The sequence below is a fragment of the Lottia gigantea genome (genome assembly GCF_000327385.1).
Source record: "Lottia gigantea unplaced genomic scaffold LOTGIsca_86, whole genome shotgun sequence".
In the NCBI taxonomy this organism is placed as follows: domain Eukaryota; kingdom Metazoa; phylum Mollusca; class Gastropoda; family Lottiidae; genus Lottia; species Lottia gigantea.
Window position 1 is genome coordinate 779537 of NW_008710834.1, and position 20324 is coordinate 799860.

Consider the following 20324-nt stretch of genomic DNA (forward strand, 5'->3'; position numbering starts at 1 on the left):
AGTACAATATTTCAGCTAGGGCTGGGCGATATTGGTTCAAGTTGATATCACAACATTAAGCAATTATATAACACGATATAGGTGTATATTGCGTTTTTTGATACAAAATGTTGTTGTTTTTCTTTCAAAAATTTATAAAAGTAATATATAAAAACAATATCATTTGACAACACTCCACTCTTGAATATCAAGAAAAAACATCTGTTTTAAATATAAAATTACTTGTTAAAATTATGTAGATGATCTTATCTGGACTAAAGTTTGACTGATATATATCATGTTAACTACCATATATCATGATATGGTGATATTTCAGTATTATTTAATCAGGCAATATTATTTATGATATATTAAGCCATCAGCCATATGAGCCCACCACAGCATGCGAATGGTAAATATTCAAGATTTTGGGCCACGGGCAATAACTCTGCTTCTAACGGTTGAAAAAATTCGAACTTGATCTTCGTTTTATGAATATGTATACACATACCGAATTTCATTTGATTCCATCAAAAAATCTAGTTTTTAGAGCGTTTATAAGAAAATGCAGACGGACAGACGGACCGACCGACGGACGGACAGGGGTGTCAAGAGATGTGGGCGTATAAAAAAGAAAAACTTTATGATATAACAAAATAACTTACCTTCGACAACTGAATGATAGGCAAAATGTAAATAGAGTAAAAATGATAGATGTAATATAGCTATTAATGCTATCACCATGATTCTTTCTGTTTTCCCACTGGCTCTTGAGAATATAATACAGGCCTGGAAACAATAAATGATAATTCTTAACTCCAACATTTATATTGTATAGCACTATCAAAGGTGACTTCACAGGTACTACACACTGGATTATAATTTTGATAAGTGATACTGGTAGAGAGGAATACCATCCCCTATGATTTGTTGTCAGTTTTTATAAAACAGTTTTCGATAAAAACATTTTGTATTACATAATACAACTTCTTCAGTAGAAAACAAAAAAATGCTTTGCTAATTACAGACAGGACAATTATTTTGAGATTTTGATATTTTAAGATGGGTTTCCTTATTTTTAGTGTCAATTTAAAGCAAACGATTTGATAAATTGGTGTTTCTGTTGAATTATCATGTATTCTTAATCACATCATTATGTTCTTATTGTATATAATTAAGAGTTTTAATCAATCATAAATGTCCATGTATGTACAGTCTGAATAAACAAAAAAAAGACTTTTTGACCTTTCTTCATCAGTCACTCATTTGAATTCTTCTAATTTAGCTAATTATGAATTAATTATGGACATTTTTCCAAATCATTAGACCACCTACACTTTTTATTCATATAAGTATTAGCATTTTCATTTTCAAAAATGAAAATAAGCGAAACCATCTTAAAACTAAGGACTGTCCATTTTTAAAAATCATGATCGTGGCATCAATATTAAAGTAAAATGTCTTTGTTTATTTACATACATTTTTTCCTAAAAATGCTGAGCTAAAGTATTGAGATCAATTCGTCTGAATGTATAGTCACAAGAGAATATCCCATGCAGGAATACAATTGAGAATTCATAGCCTTCATTAATAGAAAAAGTTGTTAACTTACCATTTTAAGTGTAGAAAGGCCACCAAGTATTGCCCATGTTAAATAAAATAACATATGATCATGTGATGTATGTACAACAGTACCCAAAAATAACACAATACAATGACTAAATAAGGCATATCCCTGAAAAATACAATCAAAGCATATAATGTAATGTAATCAATTTCTATAAAAGAATAGAAATTTCTGACATAAATATTAATTGTTGCATTAAGGTAGGGCACACAAGCGGTCTTGGTCCAAGATTTTTGATGCGGACTAGAGCCTTGTTGGGAGTTTTGCCGATGGACATGAGACAAAAATCTCCAGTCAGTCGTTTTCCATCATGTTGAAAATCACATGCGGATCATGCAATTGAAAGGAAAACGAATCTGATTGGATGATGCCGATCTGTCTTGCAGACGATAAAACTATAGGAAACAATTATTAAACTTGTTTGATATTATAAATGCTGTCGGAGATGCGATAATTTTGTCATGGAAGCATGGGCACAAGCAAGATTTTACACAGACTCTAATTGGCGAAAAGAATCTCTGACCAAGACTGCCCCAAAAATTTGTCCTGAATACAGAGTAACAGTTTGATAAAATGTTGGCTAAATTGCCAATCTTTGACTTCAGATAGATCATTGGATTTATATATGGGAGCAATGTTATAGGTCAGAAAAGACAAAAGCCTCTTATACATACCAGTTAGCTAAGCAGATCTTTAGAGTGAGAATGATAAAGTAATGATTCAAACTTACCAACATAGATAAAATCTGTAACATAGCTATTCTGACACCACAAATATAAGATAATAACCATATTAAACCAGCTGAACCAAACCAATAAATAAAACATACACCAAATGCTGTACCCATTAATGTACCTTCTTCCTGCAAGTAAATATTACCGAATATTAAAATGAAATGAAATGAATGGAGTTTTACGTCCAACTTTTCAGCACCACGTGGGCTAATGAAGACACCATGCAGCGGCCATCAACATTAGCCTGCTCTTTTTCAATTTCCAACTGTCGAGGGGTCTTTAACGTGTACAGTCTGTAGCACACAGGGCCTCGATTAATTGTACCATCTGAACAACTAGACGCTTTTTCCATGTCAGTACCTCTAACCTACATCCAAATATTAAAGAGAAAATTAAAAGGGTTGCACCCCAAACATTGCTAACCACAGTTGCCATTAAATTCCTTTGTACCCTAAATGACGATCATTGCCATAAATTTGCCTTGTGAGCCACTTGTGCCACATCACCATAACAGCTGGTAGGAGAAGTAATACTTCTCTAAATTCAATTCATAAGTTGGTTGAATTCCCTAAAACAAAGCCAATAAAAAAGTTGTATAATGAATCTTCTTACAACTCTGTGATCGGAACTCTTCATTTGAAATAACAATAAAGCCACAAGAGTAAATATCACCATTATAGGTCCATACAATTCTCTGGGTATACTCTAAAATAAAAATAGAACCTTAACCATTTGAGCACTAGGTATAAATGAAATGCAACTTCATATATGTGATGTCAATTGGTTACAGCTGTTTCAAGTTTGTGGCCAGTAAAGAGTGAGTGTCCTTATCAGAGAAGGTTTTCAGCTTTGCTTTGTTTGAACCTAAACTTGTGGGCAACTTGAGCCTAACTTTAATGCTATTTGAAAATCCAGCTAAGAAATGCTGTTTGTCAAAAAATACTAAAACTAAACTTCATAATGACAAAACAGACGCAAATTCATACTAATGTTATAGACAGTATTATTTTACCTGTCTTTGTGATGTTGGTTTTTGTGGTATCAATGAGTATATTAATCTGAAATTTTAAAATTTAAGATTAATTAAATCTAGTACAATTAAAATTCAAGCCACTTATTCTCGAAGAGATCTTAGCGCTAGAATGTCCTTGAATCAATGTTAGAAGATAAGAACTTAGGACATCCTAGCGCTAAGATCGTTTCGAGAATACGTGGCCAGGTAGCCACTTATTCTCGAAGAGATCTTAGCGCTAGAATGTCCTTGAATCAATGTTAGAAGATAAGAACTTAGGACATCCTAGCGCTAAGATCGTTTCGAGAATACGTGGCCAGGTTACTACTCTCTCGATCCATTATTTGTCAAGATTCTCTACAAATTTATGAATAGGTATTTGAATACTGTGAATTATTTTTGAATCTTTTTATAGAGATACAGTAATATTTCGTGAATCCAAGGTTCAATTGATTATAGCACAGAATGCAATATAGGGCTGATAAATATAGTTCAAGCGTATATCACGATAATGAGCATTATCAATATATATCGCGATATTTCTAAAGAATGGTTTTTACTGGTTTTGGAAAATGTTATCCAGTCATATAGTTCAATATAGTGCAATAGTTCATAGCATACCTTCTTTGTACTTGTCTTGGTTCTACATCAAAATATGGCCTCAAGATATCAATGTTTCCATACACACTCCAGGCTTTCTGAGCTTTTTGTTTACTAGCTTGCCATACCTGCAGAAAATAGTCATAATATCTTTAATATATGACTGCATAATATGAAATGGACAGATCCATTTAGCTAATAGTCTACAAACAAATTTTACTATATCCTGGTATATGGTCCTTGTGCTCATTTGTACATGGAATTTTCTATAGCTCTAATGTTCCATAATAAAGTGTGTTCTGTATTATAGATCACTGAAAAGAATGGATGTGAATTCCTTACAATTTCTCCAACATTCTGTCCTATCCTTTTTCTCATATCATCAGCTGAATCAGCATCTTTTCTAGAGCTTCCTGTCCCAATGTCTGTAATGAATCAATAAAATTGAATTATAAATCCCATTATAATACTCAATGGGCTTCCTACCCTCTTACACTTATGATATTGTGCAGTCTACATAGAGAACAGAAACTAGTTTTCGAAAGAGAAACTCAGACCAAGATTTCAGATCCTAATGTGCTTTATTCAATTATTATCAAAAAGTTACCATCGGTTCCATAATCTGATGCATCATCATTTAAGACTTCCATTCCATCTATCTGCATATCTAACACTGCTGACCCCTGACTGGAGGTCATCTGAAAAACATAAACAACATTCATACATAAACTATAGGCTATTTTCTATGTAAGTATAATCCTTCTAATAGTTTCTAGACTCTTGAAGTTGTGTTAGCTTACACAATGAACAAATAGTATCGTTACCGGTACTGTAAATTGCAGAAATTAATCTTGAGTAAGATGATAAATTAGTGAAAAGGTCTAATAGTCATCCCCAGGAACTTTCACAGAGAAAAGGTGAACATGAGTGAGTGAGTGGTATGCTAATAAGTAATATAATAAGATAGCTCAGTGTAGTCGCTTGTATAGGCCTACCAAAGGAAAGATGCATGTAGCGGTATCTGAAGGTGAAAACTAGACAAATTTTTTATTAGTACATGCTACTTAGTTTACTTAGTGTATCCCAGCTCTAGTTTAAAAAGAACTTATTAGAGCGACGAGTACGAAAAAGATTAAGAAAGTCGTTATTTATGCATAAAAAAAAATAAACCAAATGTCAATCAATGATAGTGACATGCAAACAGATCAGATATTCAAGGTAAAAAATGTGCAAATATAGTTTAAATAACTCAATGCGAAAGTCTTGACCTATCCAACAATCACACAAGGAATGTAAACCACTAAAAGTTTATGATTTAACTGTTTGTTTACCTTTTGAGATTCTTGCCACGAATAGTCAGCCATGTTGATTAACGACGAGAACTTACGAGATGGTTTGTTTGACATGCCTCATTGACTGACTCCTGTCTGTAAAATGTTTAATATGCCTTATTGACCATCTTCTAATTTTTATGAGTTTTATTTTATGGAATACAATGTATTTCAGAAGTGTTTGGACTATTATACGTGAATGTCCTTTGATTTATATTTTGTGTAAATTAGTGCATTCACATTGTGGTCTTTATTTTTCTATGGAGTGTGATTAGTGTCAAAATACAATTGTGGTCTCAAAACATGTATGTGGATGTATACTTAGCCTAATGTAGCCTAATTAAACCAGCAGCTTCTCTGTGGTGTTGCTTGACCATGTATGAGACCTTGTGAGTAGTTCGTGCGTTGCAACCTACTAGACATCTGGGAGACGATGCAGCCAAGTCCTCATGACTTTCGGACGAATGTCATCCTGTCTGGCGAGCTCATTGCGACAGCTTGTAGCTTTGGTGAGAGTGCATGCCATTTGATGGTCACGTTTCTTGAGGATTTATCCACCATTATATCATCTAGTGTTAAATCACCCTATTGCTTTAAGATAAGGTGAAATAAAATCAACACAAATCAAATTTGTTCAATAATTTATTGAATGCTTAAGAGTAAATCTTTTTTAAACATTATTTGGAAACATTTTTAACACAACAAACATAATTTTTGAATAAAAGAATAATTCCATTCTTATCAACAAGAACAAATTGTTTTCTTTTTAATCTATTATCAATCAAGCTCAATTTCAGTTTATATTGATTTTTACTTTTGAAAAGTGATACTGAGAGCTTAAATCGAGCTTTACATAATTTTATCATTATATTAGTTTCAGTAACAATAATAAAATTTCATTAAAAGGAATTGTATCACACGAAAAAAAAAACAGCTAGGCTGACATGGAACTTGTTCATCTACAAAAATATAACGATCTACCTTTTATATTTTACCGTATTTTATCAAAAAAATAATCATTTCAATAATATATTTTATTTTCAAGTAATGCTTCATGGCAAGATGTCAAAAATTATGAGAGTACATTACAATGCTCCCAAATCAAAAACATTAACAGTTTCATTATTCAATCTACTGACATTTTTTTTTTTTTTTTTCTGTAATCAAATTTTCACAGGATCTACCATTTTCATTGTCCAAATTCTCTACCGTAAATCAATAAAATATTATCATCACATGTATTTTGATTACCGATGACACACTTTAATCTCATCCTGTAATAACAATGTATTGGCCTGTCTCCGTTTTTTTTTTTACTGAACGTGTACACATGTATAAAAATAGTAGAAATTAAAGTAATGCAACAAGACAATTGAGCTAAAGACCTGATTTTATCATTTAACATGTGTTCTCAACAAATTATAATACATAATATTATACACAAAAATATACATTAACAATTTATAAATAATATGTATAACTTCTATATATACAGTGTCAAGACATTTTGAGTACATGTATACCAGCGGCTAAACCATGCTTATTGTGTCAAAAAACAGTTTTTTGGTTGCTTTATGTTTTGAATCTTTCCCTCATGTGCAAAGTCAAAGATGTCAAACATTTGGTTAAAGGTGCGGGCAAACAAGCAATCTTGGTCGGAGACTTTTGTCGACAATTAGAGTTTTGCATGGGCATAAGCGGAGACAAATATCCCCAGTCAGTCGTTTTCCACCTTGTCGATAACCATGTGCAGAGCATGCAATTGAAATAAAAACGATTCTGATGATAATGATGGTCTGTCTTGCAGACGATAAAACTTTCAGAGACAATTATCAAAGTTGTTTGATATTATAAAACCTAGTCGGTGACACAATAATCTTATCACGGAAGCACAGGCACACGCGAGATTTTATTCAAGATTCGAATCATGGACAAAAACTCTAACCAAGACCGCTTTCTTCGAACAACTCTTGACTTGGGAGCATGGAGAAAGAATATTTTCAGAATAATACTTAAGACCTTGTCATTCTTGGATCATTATTCTGCCTTAATAGAGATTTCTGTAGACTGAGTATCTGTAGTTTCTGAGGAAGTGGTCGTTGGTATAGTGTTCTCTGGTTTAGTAACACTCTCGCTGGCAACACTAACGCTACCATTGACAATACTAACACTATCACTGACAACACTAACACTATCATTAGCAACACTAACACTATCACTGGCAATGCTAACGCTTGCGGTACCATTATTAGTTAATTCTGTTGGCCCAACTGTAATACTCAGAGAGGCAGTAGTACCAATTTGACCAGCAATTTGCTGAAAAGAAAGATTAGATGGTTATTTAACCTAATTCTGTATAGGAGCTGCTCAAAAAGACAACTCACAACTTCTAATTCCTCCAAGGGGATTTTGCTTTACATGTTATTTACATGACAAATATCCCAAGCATCTTTGGGAATAATTCAATAAATCATAAATCATATGATAAAAAAATCACTGAATCATCAATAAAAACTCCAACCTCTATTATCTTCACACAGCCCTACTTTGACACTTTAAGCCTAAGTAAAGGGCAATAATTCAAAATTAACATGACAAACGTACCAGAATAGAAGAGATATTATTGATATAGATATACATACATAGTACCCACTAAACTGTAGTCTCTATCGCAACAGACAGACCGTACATTGGACAGGAGTAAAAACAATATACATGTTGGTCTATAAAAAAAATAAGTAGTATACCTGTAAAGAGGCCTGTAAATGCTCTAGTTGTATAGGATCAGTGACAACCAGAACTTGTTGACCTTGTTCGTTTACAGTAAAGCCTGAGATTGTATGTTGTTGTTGTAATTGTTGTAAACAAGGTAATGAAACTTGAATTGTTTGGGATTCATCTTCTGGTATCAACCTAACAGCTTCCAGATCACCAACCTAAAACAAATTACAACCAAATTCTTCATATATCAAAAGTATCACTGTAGATCATTTAGTAGTGAGATGGATTGACATCTGCTTGGCTTTTATGTGTTGTTGATTTGAATTCTACACAACAAGTGCCATGCGCTATCACCATGCATAGTAACGCCATTTTGAATCCTTTTTGCTCGAATGTCACTATTTTGAATACTGTTAGAGCCAAAAGGTATAAGGCCACCATTAAAATAGTTACATGATAATCTGGATAATATTTTACAGAATTACAGACATTAAATAAAGAATAATAATTGGTGCAAATAGAATACCACTTTGGAATCCCCTAAATTTTTCATGGCGTCAAGCCCTGAATGTATCAAGAATTATTCTACCTGTTGAGATGATTGAGAAGTATTTATAACTAACATTCCTTCTCCATCTTCCGTATTATCACTATTAATAAACTGTAGTCTAGTTCTTTTACTATCTGGTTCATCACTTTCACCTTCTATAATATATAGAATTAGAGGGAGTGACGTCTTTGAAAAGGGCTTTTGGACTTGACTCCACATAGTAGAGTATGGATTATTTTGCTTATAAACATTTTTATGGTTTTACTGTACACAATGATTCATAATCATACACCGTAATGTCACCTGAATAAGCTAAATCAGAATGCTAAAGTTGTTTAAAGGGTGGAGTGTATCTCAGTTGGCAATTAATTTCTCTGTTAAATTGAAGCTATATTTGTTTGTGGCATGACATTGATTGTTGTAGAACTTTGGGGTCTAACCTTGGCAGCAACACCAAAGTATGGTAACTGGATATCATACAAATTATCCAGGAAACATCACTGTTAAGATGTTTGGCCACAGAGTAGCATGATAAAAGGATCCTTGCGAGCTCATGTTATCCTAATAAAACACGATTTCCTCTTTGCACATTAATGCATTGTAATCATGTCACTGAACAGAGATTATGGATGAAGACAGGTGGTATAATAATGGGACTCTTATTTTATAGATAAGCACATATCATTCCAACTTAATCATCAATTCAATTCAGTATACAGGGAGCAGGGGTGGCTCAGTGAGTTAGACGCTTACTCGCTAACCTGAAGGTCCAGGGTTCAATCCTGGCATAGGTCGAGATAATACCTTCGGATTTTTCAACCCGGTTTCCCCATGTCAGTGATGCAGGTAAGAGGGTCTGACATGGAAAAAGCGTCTAGTCATTCGGATGGGACAATAAACCGAGACCTCGTGTGCTACAGGCTGTGCACGTTAAAGATCCCTCGACAGTTGGAAATCGATAAAAGAGCAGGCTAATGCCGCTGTCCTGGCAAAATTTCCCTCATGGCACCCTGCATGGCGTTGCCCGTCTTCATTAGCCCACAAGGTGCAGAAAGTAGGACGTAAAACTCCATTCATTTCATTTCATTTTTCAATTCAGTATACACTTATCTGCTACAGCATAATATTTTAGAGATCCATCTCAAATTCTAAAGCAGCTTACCTTGAGCAAATAATTGAGCAGTTTCAGCATCACCAATGACAGCAGTCACTTCTTCACCATGAGCAGTACGTTTATGCATGGCTAGAGTAGAGGTTTGACGGTATGTTTTACCACAATGACCACATTCATATGGTTTAGAATGAGTATGTACGACATGATGTTTATAGAGACTAGAATATTCTGTAAATCTTTTACCACAACCTGTTACAGTACATACATACGGCTTCTCACCTGTAAAACATTATTATATTTTATTGTTTAAAGGGGCAGTATGCACCTTACTTTCCTATCCTACTTAATAAATCAGACTGCTGCTTAAAGTAGGGCTAATAAAAATTGGCATCTCACAATATCTCATTGGACCCATTGGATCCAAAATAAACCAAATGCTAATAATTGGTGGAATATTTTGACTGCCAACAACCAAATCTAATTTTGCTACAAGTAGAACATGAACATGCCAAAATTGCCATGAGAGAAAAGAAAGAAGGGAACAACTATATTTTACAAGGATAACAACTTAGGTTCACAGTTAAGAATCCTTTCTACCAGCTGGTCCTTGTACAAACCTCTTGACATTGATCTTTCCTGGATTATCAGTACCCATTTACAGCTGGGTCGACTGCAATTATGAGTGAAGATGACATATTCATGGTCATCGGACAGATTAGATCTGACAACCTTTCATTCAAAACCTATAACTCAGGCTCTTTGCATTTATACTGAAATACAATATGATACCCACCTGTATGTATTCTAACATGGTTTTTATAGTTAGTGGCACTTGCAAATGATCTCCCACAGCCCTCTTCTGTACAGTTGTAAGGTCGTTCTCCTGTATGTGTTCTAATATGAACTTTACGAATGTTAGAAGTTGTAAAGGATCTGGTACATCCTTCAAACGGACATTTAAAGGGTCTTTCACCTGAAAATTTATGAAATTAAAATTAATGTCTATATATACAGTATTGAATGAGGAAAATATTGGAACAATAGCCCACTTTCTTTTAGATTCTAACTATCAAAGAAGCTTTGACTTGCACAGATTTTCAAGAAACTAAGTTTGCTGTTTCCTATTTGAGCAAACTTTTTTTTATATGTTAATTCTTACTCGACTTAACCCAGACAAAATAATATCACTCTTTGCTGTACATTGCCATATATAATTTAAGACCCTAAAGGGATTGTTTGGGGTCTTTTTGTTATGGTATTGATTTGCTGTATTCTCTAACATACAACATTTTGTTGTGATACAAGAAAGTGTCTAATGATGTCAAGGTAAAAGACAGTTTATATTACCTTGACATTGTGAAGGTAGTTATGAATAATATATAACAAGATCTGTATTTTGAGTATTAGAGTAATTAATTACCTGTATGAGTTCGAACATGTTTTTGTAAATCACCAGAAGTTTTGAATGCTTTATCACAGCCATTTTCTTGACATTTATAAGGTTTTTCACCAGTATGTACACGTCGATGTGATTTTAAACCATAGCCTGTAGCAAAAGCTTTACCACATTGAATAAAATCACATTTAAATGGTCTATCACCTGTATGAGATCTTTCATGTACCTACAATACATAAATTATAGAAGCACCTTCACTATCAACCAATCATACCTTAGTTTCAGAAACAGGAATTTTTTAGCTTACAGAATCAGTAATAGTGTTCACAGCTCATCATCGAAATGTGAGGCTTCTAATCTATGTGTATCCATAATTATTCATGATTGAAAGTTAAAAATTCTACTCGAATTTTAGTCAGACTATACCATATATAGAAAACACATATATAGAAATAGACAGTGAAATTTCTAGTTTGAGGTATATTTGAAGGGATTATGCGATTTTCGTGCGTTTTAGTACTTGTTAATACTATTAAAGCACAATAAAGACCCAAATCAATACCCAAAAATGCCCACTGTTCCCCTTAAAGAATGAAAATGTGAAGAGCAGGGTCAAGAAAATTGCAGATAATCTACATTGATGACTAGCAATTTTAACATTTTTCCCCATTTTGAAGTTAAAATCTGGCACTTGTGTTACTGCAATAGTGCAATATGTATACAAGGTTATGTATTCTCCATAAATTCGAATTTATTTACCTTCAAATGATGAAGAGTTGTATATAATCTGCCACAATTTCCATACATACAACGGAAGGCCTTATCACCAAATGGTACATTTCTTTCTTGATCATCTCCATCTACCATTCTCTGTTATGGTAAACAATGTCACCATTAGAAAGCACATTAAAAAATTTTTTGAAAAAGGAAACAACTTTGGCTCATGAGGATTCTTGTTGGCTTAGCCTCTTGAGGTTGATCCTTTCCTGTAAACATTAAAAGCTGGGCTGACTGCACTAATGAACATTCAGACTGATTCTTGCAGAAGTTTGTGGTTCCAGATATACCAGGCCAAACTTAGGACATCAAAAAAACAAATATCCCTTTAAAGAATATCAAAGGCTATATTATTTAAATGCTTCCCTCATCCAATGTAAATTGTAAAGTATATGGCTTCAAGTTTACTTACAATTATTCCTTTATCTATGATTTCTTGTTTGATTTCACTTTCTTCAGTCAGATCTGTATTTCCTGTAACCTAGAATCAACAATACATATGATTTAATTTGTTCAAAAACACCTTTTCTTTAACACATAAACTAGACAAAGATATCATATGGTTTGAAATAGTGAATGTTTTGGGAAATGAAATGAAATGGAGTTTTACGTCTTATTTTTCTGCACCATGTGGGCTAATGAAGACGGGAAATGCCATGCAGGGTGCGATGAAGGAAATTTGGCCAGGACATCAGCATTAGCCTGCTCTTTTTCGATTTCCAACTGTCGATGGATCTTTAATGTGCACAGCCTGTAGCACACTTGGAATGTTTTGGGAGAGTTAATTAATGGTCCATGGATATAAATTCAGGCTGCTAACTATGTTTCTTAAATAAAACATACAAATTATATGATATTTGGCTAAAATAACAGATATAATTCTAATTTTACAATCTTTCTTTTATTAGAAATTGTATCCATATCTACCCTTCCAACAAGACAGATTTATTTTAACACTTGAGTACTCAAACTCTTTAAGAATGTGACTATCATTTAGAATTTGACTCTTTTTAAAACTGTGACTGCCTTTAAGAATTTGACTCTTTTTAAACTGTGACTGCCTTTAAGAATTTGACTCTTTTTAAAACTGTGACTGCTTTTAAAAATTTGACACTTTTTAAAACTGTGACTGCCTTTAAGAATTTGACTCTTTTTAAAACTGTGACTCTGCCTTTAGGACTTTGACTCTCTTTAAAACTATGACTGCCTTTAAGTATTTTACTCTCTTTAAGAATTCCACTCTCTTTAAGAATTTGACTCTTTTTAAGAATTGACTCTCTTAAAGACTGTGACTCTCTTTAAGAATTTGACTTGTTTTAAGAATCAGACTTATTTAGTACTCTGACTCTCTTTAATACTCAAAATCCCATTAAGATCTCTGAACTCTACTAACTTTACTTATGATAACCTTACTCTCTGTAAGAATTTGACATTTTACCTGAGATATGTGTTCCATATTGGGTAGAGTACCATCCAGACCAGCTGTCTCAACAAACAAAGATTCAGGATTGGGATGAGCTATATATGCTGTAGTACCATCTTCTAGTGTTATTGCTTGCAATCCATCTAAAATAAAAAGATAAAAAAACTGAGAAATTAATGGGTATGACAATAATGTGCATTATCTTTATAATATATTTCAGATTTAGAATGGGCAATAATGGTTCAAGGGGATATCAAGATATCTATCAATAAATCTTGATATTTCTTCATCATAATGCTATATATAAAAACTTGTTACCTTTCAACCACCTGTATCATAATGCTAATACCTGGAGCAGAAATGGTGGTTTCAAAAAGCAAAGTAAAAATAACAGTATACCTGGTCCTTTAGTTGTCTGTAGATAAGCCATGGTTCCGTCATCTAATTGAATAGCCTGTCCTTCTACAACTTTATTTTCTTCACTTGCTTCTGGGGTCACTTCTAAAAAAAATAATAAATTTGCTAAAAGAATTATATTGAGAAGGAAAGCAAAAAGAAAATTTCAGCAGTAATCTTAGTTTTCTTTGAAAAGATAAGACAATGTAAATATATATGGAATGAATGTGAATCTTGATATTGTTATGGCGATATAAACCCTGCATAGTCATATTGTCATTGTTATTTGTCATACAGGAAACCTATAGATCGGAAAAAAGCTGAATGTTTTATATATGCACAGCTAGTGGTATGCTTGGCACACATAAGCAACCTTTTCATTCAAGTGTGCTCTACTTTAGAAATTGGAACCATATTTTTTTGAAAAAAGGTCAAGATCTAAACTTCAGCAATCAATCCAAATGACAAACTGGAGGAGCCAATAAAGCTCAGAAATTCCTCAAGGAATACTGTGATAGAGACACTACCTTTTGTAGTTGTAACAGTATTTTGAACAACTGCTGTGGTACCATCTTCTAATGTTAAAGTTTGACCTTCTGTTAATTTCAGATCTGAAAAGATATCCAAGCTTACATGAAATATCTGGACAATAAGAATTTAAACTGTAGTTATATACCTTTAAGCTTTTTAATAGAGCTCATTTTTTCAACTATTGATGTAATTATTCTTGTGAAATTGACCTTTAACCCATTCTATTTTGGAAAGAATTAATCCCTCTTCAAAATGTCTGAAACTATTACATGCTTACAAATAAACCAAGGTTTTGTTTTGTAAATATGCACACAGACTAAATGTTGTACTGCTGTTAGTTAGTTAGTTAACACTACAAAATGGGGATATAAGATACCTTTATTGTGTTGTATAAAGGCTGTAGTACCATCAGGAAAAGTAACAGCTTGTAACATTTGTGGAACTTCTAAATTTCCTTCATCAGGTGCGTTTTTTTCTTCTTTCTGAAATATATTTCAAATGAAATTTGATTTGAACTAGAAAGAGCGCTGTTGATACAGTAATAAAACACTGAAATGATATAGGACAGATTTTTAGAAAAAAAGGAATATGGTTGCCAAAACTATATTTCTCAAGAAATGTGAGCCTAAAAGAATTTGCCAATAAAAAAATATATGTAAAGCTTACCTCATTTTGTAGTAAAAGGCCAAGACCTATGACTTGTTCAGATGTAATCTGAGATATAGTAGTTATACCAGATGAACCTATAACTGACAGACATTCGGTACCGCTAACAGTATTATTAGTATCGCCTTCCTCTATTTCTAAACCATGATCTGATGTACTATCATGATCTACTACTAATGAAGCACCATCACTTGCTGTAACTAGTGAGGTATCTGTAATATTAATGATTGATTGATATTCATCAAATTTCAAGGATTTTCAAAACTTTTCAAGTAGACTTTGTAAAAATAGAAAAAACATTCCTGAGGTTCCTTTGCACCAGCTTGTCCTTGGCAAAACCTCCTAGCTTTGATCTTTCCAAGATCAGCCGAGCACATTCCTAGCTGGGTTGACTGGAATAAAAAGACAGGATGGGTTGACTCGAATTATAAGGCAGGATGACTTATTCAAGGTCAGCAGACTTTCACATGCAAACTGAGATAAGAATCCACAGCCACCATTTGTTTGATATAACCAATCAAATGATGTCATTCCATTAGATGGTTAAAAATTTCAAAGTTCTTACAAATTGCGCAGTCTGTTTTATGATAAAATACAAGATCGAAATCTAAACAGAAAATTTTTTGAACAATATTTACCAGTATCATGGTGAGATAAGTCATGATTAACAGTTAATTCTTCACCTATACCATCATCATCATCTACTACAGATAGTTCATTTTCTAACACCTCTATACTTTCCATTGTATATCATCTGTACATATACAAAAAATATAAAATCATGTAACCTGACATCTATGTATTCTTCATCATATCATTATGTTATTGCATGTAATTAAGAGATCTAACCAATCATAAATGTCCATGTATGTACAGTCTGGATAAACAAAAAGAGACATTCTGACCTTTCCTGATCGGTCACTCATTGGAATTCTACTGGTAATTCATTACTAATTTAGCTAATTATGAATTATGGACATGTGAGACAAATGGTATTTTTCCAAGTCATTATAGAACACCTCTACTTTCTATTCATATAAGTATTAGCATTTTCATTTTCGTAAATGAAAATAAGGCAACTCATCTTTAACTCGCTATTTGAAGATCTCAACCAACTCTTGACACACATGTTGCAAGAGCTTTTTATTAATGTGGAAGGATGTTTGCAAGAAATTGGTCAAATCCAACTCTTGATGGAAATTTGGTTGGCTTTTTTCTGTAGTGCGTACTGGTTTCTGCTTAAAACTGTCACTGGTCCAATTTCTGCTTGTAACAGTACAGCCAAGTTGCAGACAGACTCTCATATGGAAATTATATCACTTGTTGAGTCATTGTTGAGATTTTTGAAGGAGTCAGGGCCATCTACAGTCATTGTTTATGTAAGCTGATGTAATTGGACTTTTTTGATTGTTGTCATGGTGATGTAAGACAGTGTTAGAGTAAGAAAGTTTGAATTAAGAATTTAACTGAATGACTAAATTATTTCATTAAAACCATTTTATATAGGCCTATATGTTGATGTTTTGAACCCCTTACTTAAAAGTATTTGAGACTTCAACTTCTTTGGATATGCAACTGAGTTTGATTTAATGAAGTTTTATCAATTTGTCTTGACAGAAGTTGTGGTTATTTCAGGAATATTAATCTGGTGTAATTTTTCTTTAAATCATGTTCAGCCGAAATTTGCCAAATAGCATCATTAGTTGTAAAGCAATCAAAATACTGTGCAGATGATACAAGCCAATGTTTAAAGAGACAGATTGGTCATTTTCAGAGGTTGATTTGGTTCTTGAATATATCATGTAATGACCAGAACATTTTTGTCATATCATAAACGGCAAGTGGAATCTCCTTCAGAAAAACAACATATTTTGTTTAAGGGATTGTAAAAAGGTTTTCCAATTTTTTGTATGTGTATCACGGACAATTCATATAGCATCAATTTGTACCATTCCAAATTTGAACTCAGACATCTGTGGTTCTATATTCTTCTAAATGATACAGTCATGTGATTGAAAATGGGAATAGTGCAAATTGATTACATGACCTTCAATATACAACATACAGCGTATTTAGGGGGTTGGGCCATGGCAATGCAAAATTTATTCTACTTTTATTGCCAAAATCGCATTAGATCATAGATGTATTATCCGCCTTCCTTTCAAAAGAGAGGCCCACCTGACCCCCCCTAACAATGACTCCTATCCTCTAAATTCAATATTGGAGCCAAGGTTCTCTAGCCTTGAACTAGAAGCCCCTTAACATCTCCCTCTGCTTTTTGTTGGTAACAATAAATACATAGCATTAGGGTACATGTCATTTATTATGGAAAATGAAAATAATAGTGATAAACTTCTTCTTACTACAGCCAACAACAGTTAGTTTGAGTTGGGCTAATTCATTCACATAAGAAACCTTGTCAACCCCTTAAAGTCGATGTGATTCACCACAGAAGAGGTAGACATGTTGTTTTTGAGATCTGAGGGGTATTTGACTGAAATTTTTGAGGGAGATTTTGCCTTAGAAAGTCAATTAATCCCAAGTGAGACTAACGGCATCTCTACTTCTAATATTCCCCAACACCAACATCCCTTCCCAGGATACTTTAGAATAATTTACAGGGAACACTGGGAAAACTTACCCAAAAATCCTCAAAATCTAGACCGCCATGCACTGCACCCAAATATGCCAGGCCGGAATATGGATAATTTATGCAGAGACGAAATATAGGCAATTTCCGAGAGCTTGAATGTTCTAAAAGGTGCCTTTATAACAAAATGGAAACACTCAAGGGATGATTTGTATTTTTGTCCGAATAAAATATGAAATTGGATAATTTTGAAAGATTGGGAGCATTCATGAGTACATTATGCTCGATTAGGGCTTCAGATTGCAACACGTGGTGACACCTGTTTTCATAATAGTACCAAGGGGGAGACAATATTTCATATAACTCAGACAAAAAATAAATACAAATTTGAGGATGGTTCGAAATGATTATTTAAATAAAATGTTATTCATTGAATTTGGTACTGCTATGTAATTCTGTGTCCAAAATAAGACATCTGACAATGAGGTAATGACTACAAGATCTGACACAATGGCCAAAAAGGGAGGGCGGGGGGTAACCTTCTAGTAAACCGTAACTCAATGATATGCATTTTTCGAATCTTTCTCATTCATCTTTTTCACAGGTTACTTTCACATTTCAAATGATTTCATTAAGTTTAGATATCACATTATTAAAGTTTCACCTCTTATCAATTCGGCCAGTACAACTACTATACCGTTATATTGTTCTATTTATATGGCAAATATCTTGTAATAAACTTTTTGATCAACCCTCCAATATTGTGTATATTATTCAGGGGAGATAATTGAAATATTAACTTTTGTTTTGAGGGAAAAGTAGACCTATAAAAAATCAGGATCTTGCAAATTGAAAGTGTTCGAATAGAAAAAATACACTACAGTAGTTAAAATATGATCTTTCTCTTCCTCCACTCAAATAAATTGACCTAGTTCCCAAGAATTATGTCAATAATGATCAAAATCCGGTCAAAATATTAATGAGTCAAAATCGACCGCTCCCATGATGCATCAGCGCACTTGCATCTTGGGATCATTGCCTCTTCGTCAAGCAAGGAAGAAAGACGAAATTACCCTGATAATTAACTGAAATTTTTAATGTGTGTTGTACAGACTTATCCTTACTCGAAATAGTGTAAGTAAACTAGGTGATCGAACTCTTAATCAATTAGTTTTTGTTATTTAGGAACTATTTTATGTTATTATGTAGGTTTGAAACGGAGTGAAAGTTGGCCTCTTTGTCAGAAATGCCTCGACTTGATCGAAATTGGAAAAATGTCGGCACTATTTGATGAAGAAATGAATAAAATTACAAAATCTCAGTTGTATATTTAGGTTTTTATAATTTATTCTTCAGTTATATATCTCTCAAAAGAATCAAAGATTGATGGTAAATCTTGTGATTTTCTCTGAAGAGTTGATGATTGTAATTTGAAGTCTGAATACTGTTAATACTGACAGTGACAGACAGACTAACTTGAATTCTTTGTTTTGTTTGGTTGTGAAGTCCAATCAGACATTATGATTTAGTTTGAAGGCTTTATATTTAGAAAATCATTTTAAAACTTAAGCATTTTTATGAAAGAAAGGGTCAAGATTGGGTCAACAGTGGTAAGCTTATGTAGCAAACCAATTTTAATTTTATTAGGTCTGGTACTGGTAGCCTAGGATACTTATGAAATTAAAAATAAGCTTACTTGTATTTTAAAGGTTGATCTTTGTGTAATTTATGCTTCTGAAAATTTTCTATGAATGATTAATTATTCAATAGAGTCATAAGAGCGAAACAATGATCTCTGCTTCTATGTAGAAAATTTTTTTACAGCTTTTGTCTTTGTAGGCGGCCCTCCTATTCTTTGATCACAGAGGAATTTGTATCATACTTAAGCCTCTGCCTACATTACCAGCCTATATACTGAAAACAAAATGCCTGTCAATATTCACTTGAAGCTTACATGCTATTACCACTCATCAAAATGAATCAGGACAGAAATTAAGATACCACTTAATGAAACCTATATTGACAAGTGTTAGGTCTAATATTAAATTTAAAGTATCAGTAGTAGACTAACTTAATTAGCACCTTAATAATAATTAAGCTTCTTATGACACCTCCAGTAATTAGACAGGTGGTAATGAGTTCATTATTGTTTTAAAATATTGGCCACACTTTGAAGTGATTGAAGTGACCATCTGTCATTGTGAACAGTAGATTGAAATCCTTTGTTTATTCCTTACTTAAATTCAACCTGGTCCAGTTACAGTTACATTGAACCAAAAACTCTCCAGTTGTCAACAGTGTTATATAAACTGATCTTTCAAGTGAAAACAAATATTTAAAACAGAATTTTTTGAAGCACAGATTTTTGAAAGTGTATTATAGTTTTGTTTTGATTTTTTTTTGTGAAGAAATTAACATGGAGTAAAGGTACAAGTAAATTTTTTATAGATACTTACTAGAAAATTTTATATTGTTTTTAGTATGTTCATTTTTTCGAATGATCCAAAATAGTAATTCTAAGTTTTCTTTTATATTTTTCAGGTTTTCTTAGTACAAACGATTTTTTCTTTATTTTTTTCCCCTGTGTGAAAATACATATAAGGATTATACGAAGCAGCATACTGGACGCTACGATAGGGAAGGGTGGTGCTTCTCCACGCTCTGGAGGAAGGTTAGTGCATATAATTTTCATTTATTTCCTTTTGGATTAGACTTAAAGCTTATGAAGACTAAGCTTATTATGGGACATTATTTGGTAATAGCTGCCTAACCAGTCCCTCCTGTAAAACAATTTTAATTTGTGGTAGAGGTTGTATTTTATGTTTCACGATTTTTAATCATGAAAAATTGTTCTCCTTCATTGAAAGATTGGAAGGT

The 20324-nt window shown here is 33.0% G+C and overlaps 2 protein-coding genes across 2 annotated transcripts; both read right to left on the minus strand.

Annotated features, from left to right (window-relative positions):
* Positions 1-534: 534 nt before the first annotated feature.
* Positions 535-4083, minus strand: LOTGIDRAFT_133714 (hypothetical protein; the record flags this gene model as incomplete). Its single annotated transcript, XM_009067795.1, has 6 exons — positions 535-768; positions 1592-1714; positions 2337-2468; positions 2953-3045; positions 3353-3398; positions 3974-4083. Coding segments are annotated over 6 exons (738 nt in total), but the record flags the coding sequence as incomplete, so codon positions are not given.
* Positions 4084-8694: 4611 nt separating this feature from the next.
* LOTGIDRAFT_222832 (hypothetical protein) lies at positions 8695-14625 on the minus strand (the record flags this gene model as incomplete). Its single annotated transcript, XM_009067796.1, has 10 exons — positions 8695-8706; positions 9717-9947; positions 10462-10641; positions 11089-11290; positions 11824-11924; positions 12894-13008; positions 13250-13407; positions 13664-13750; positions 14188-14271; positions 14568-14625. Coding segments are annotated over 10 exons (1227 nt in total), but the record flags the coding sequence as incomplete, so codon positions are not given.
* Between the last annotated feature and the right edge of the window lie 5699 nt (positions 14626-20324).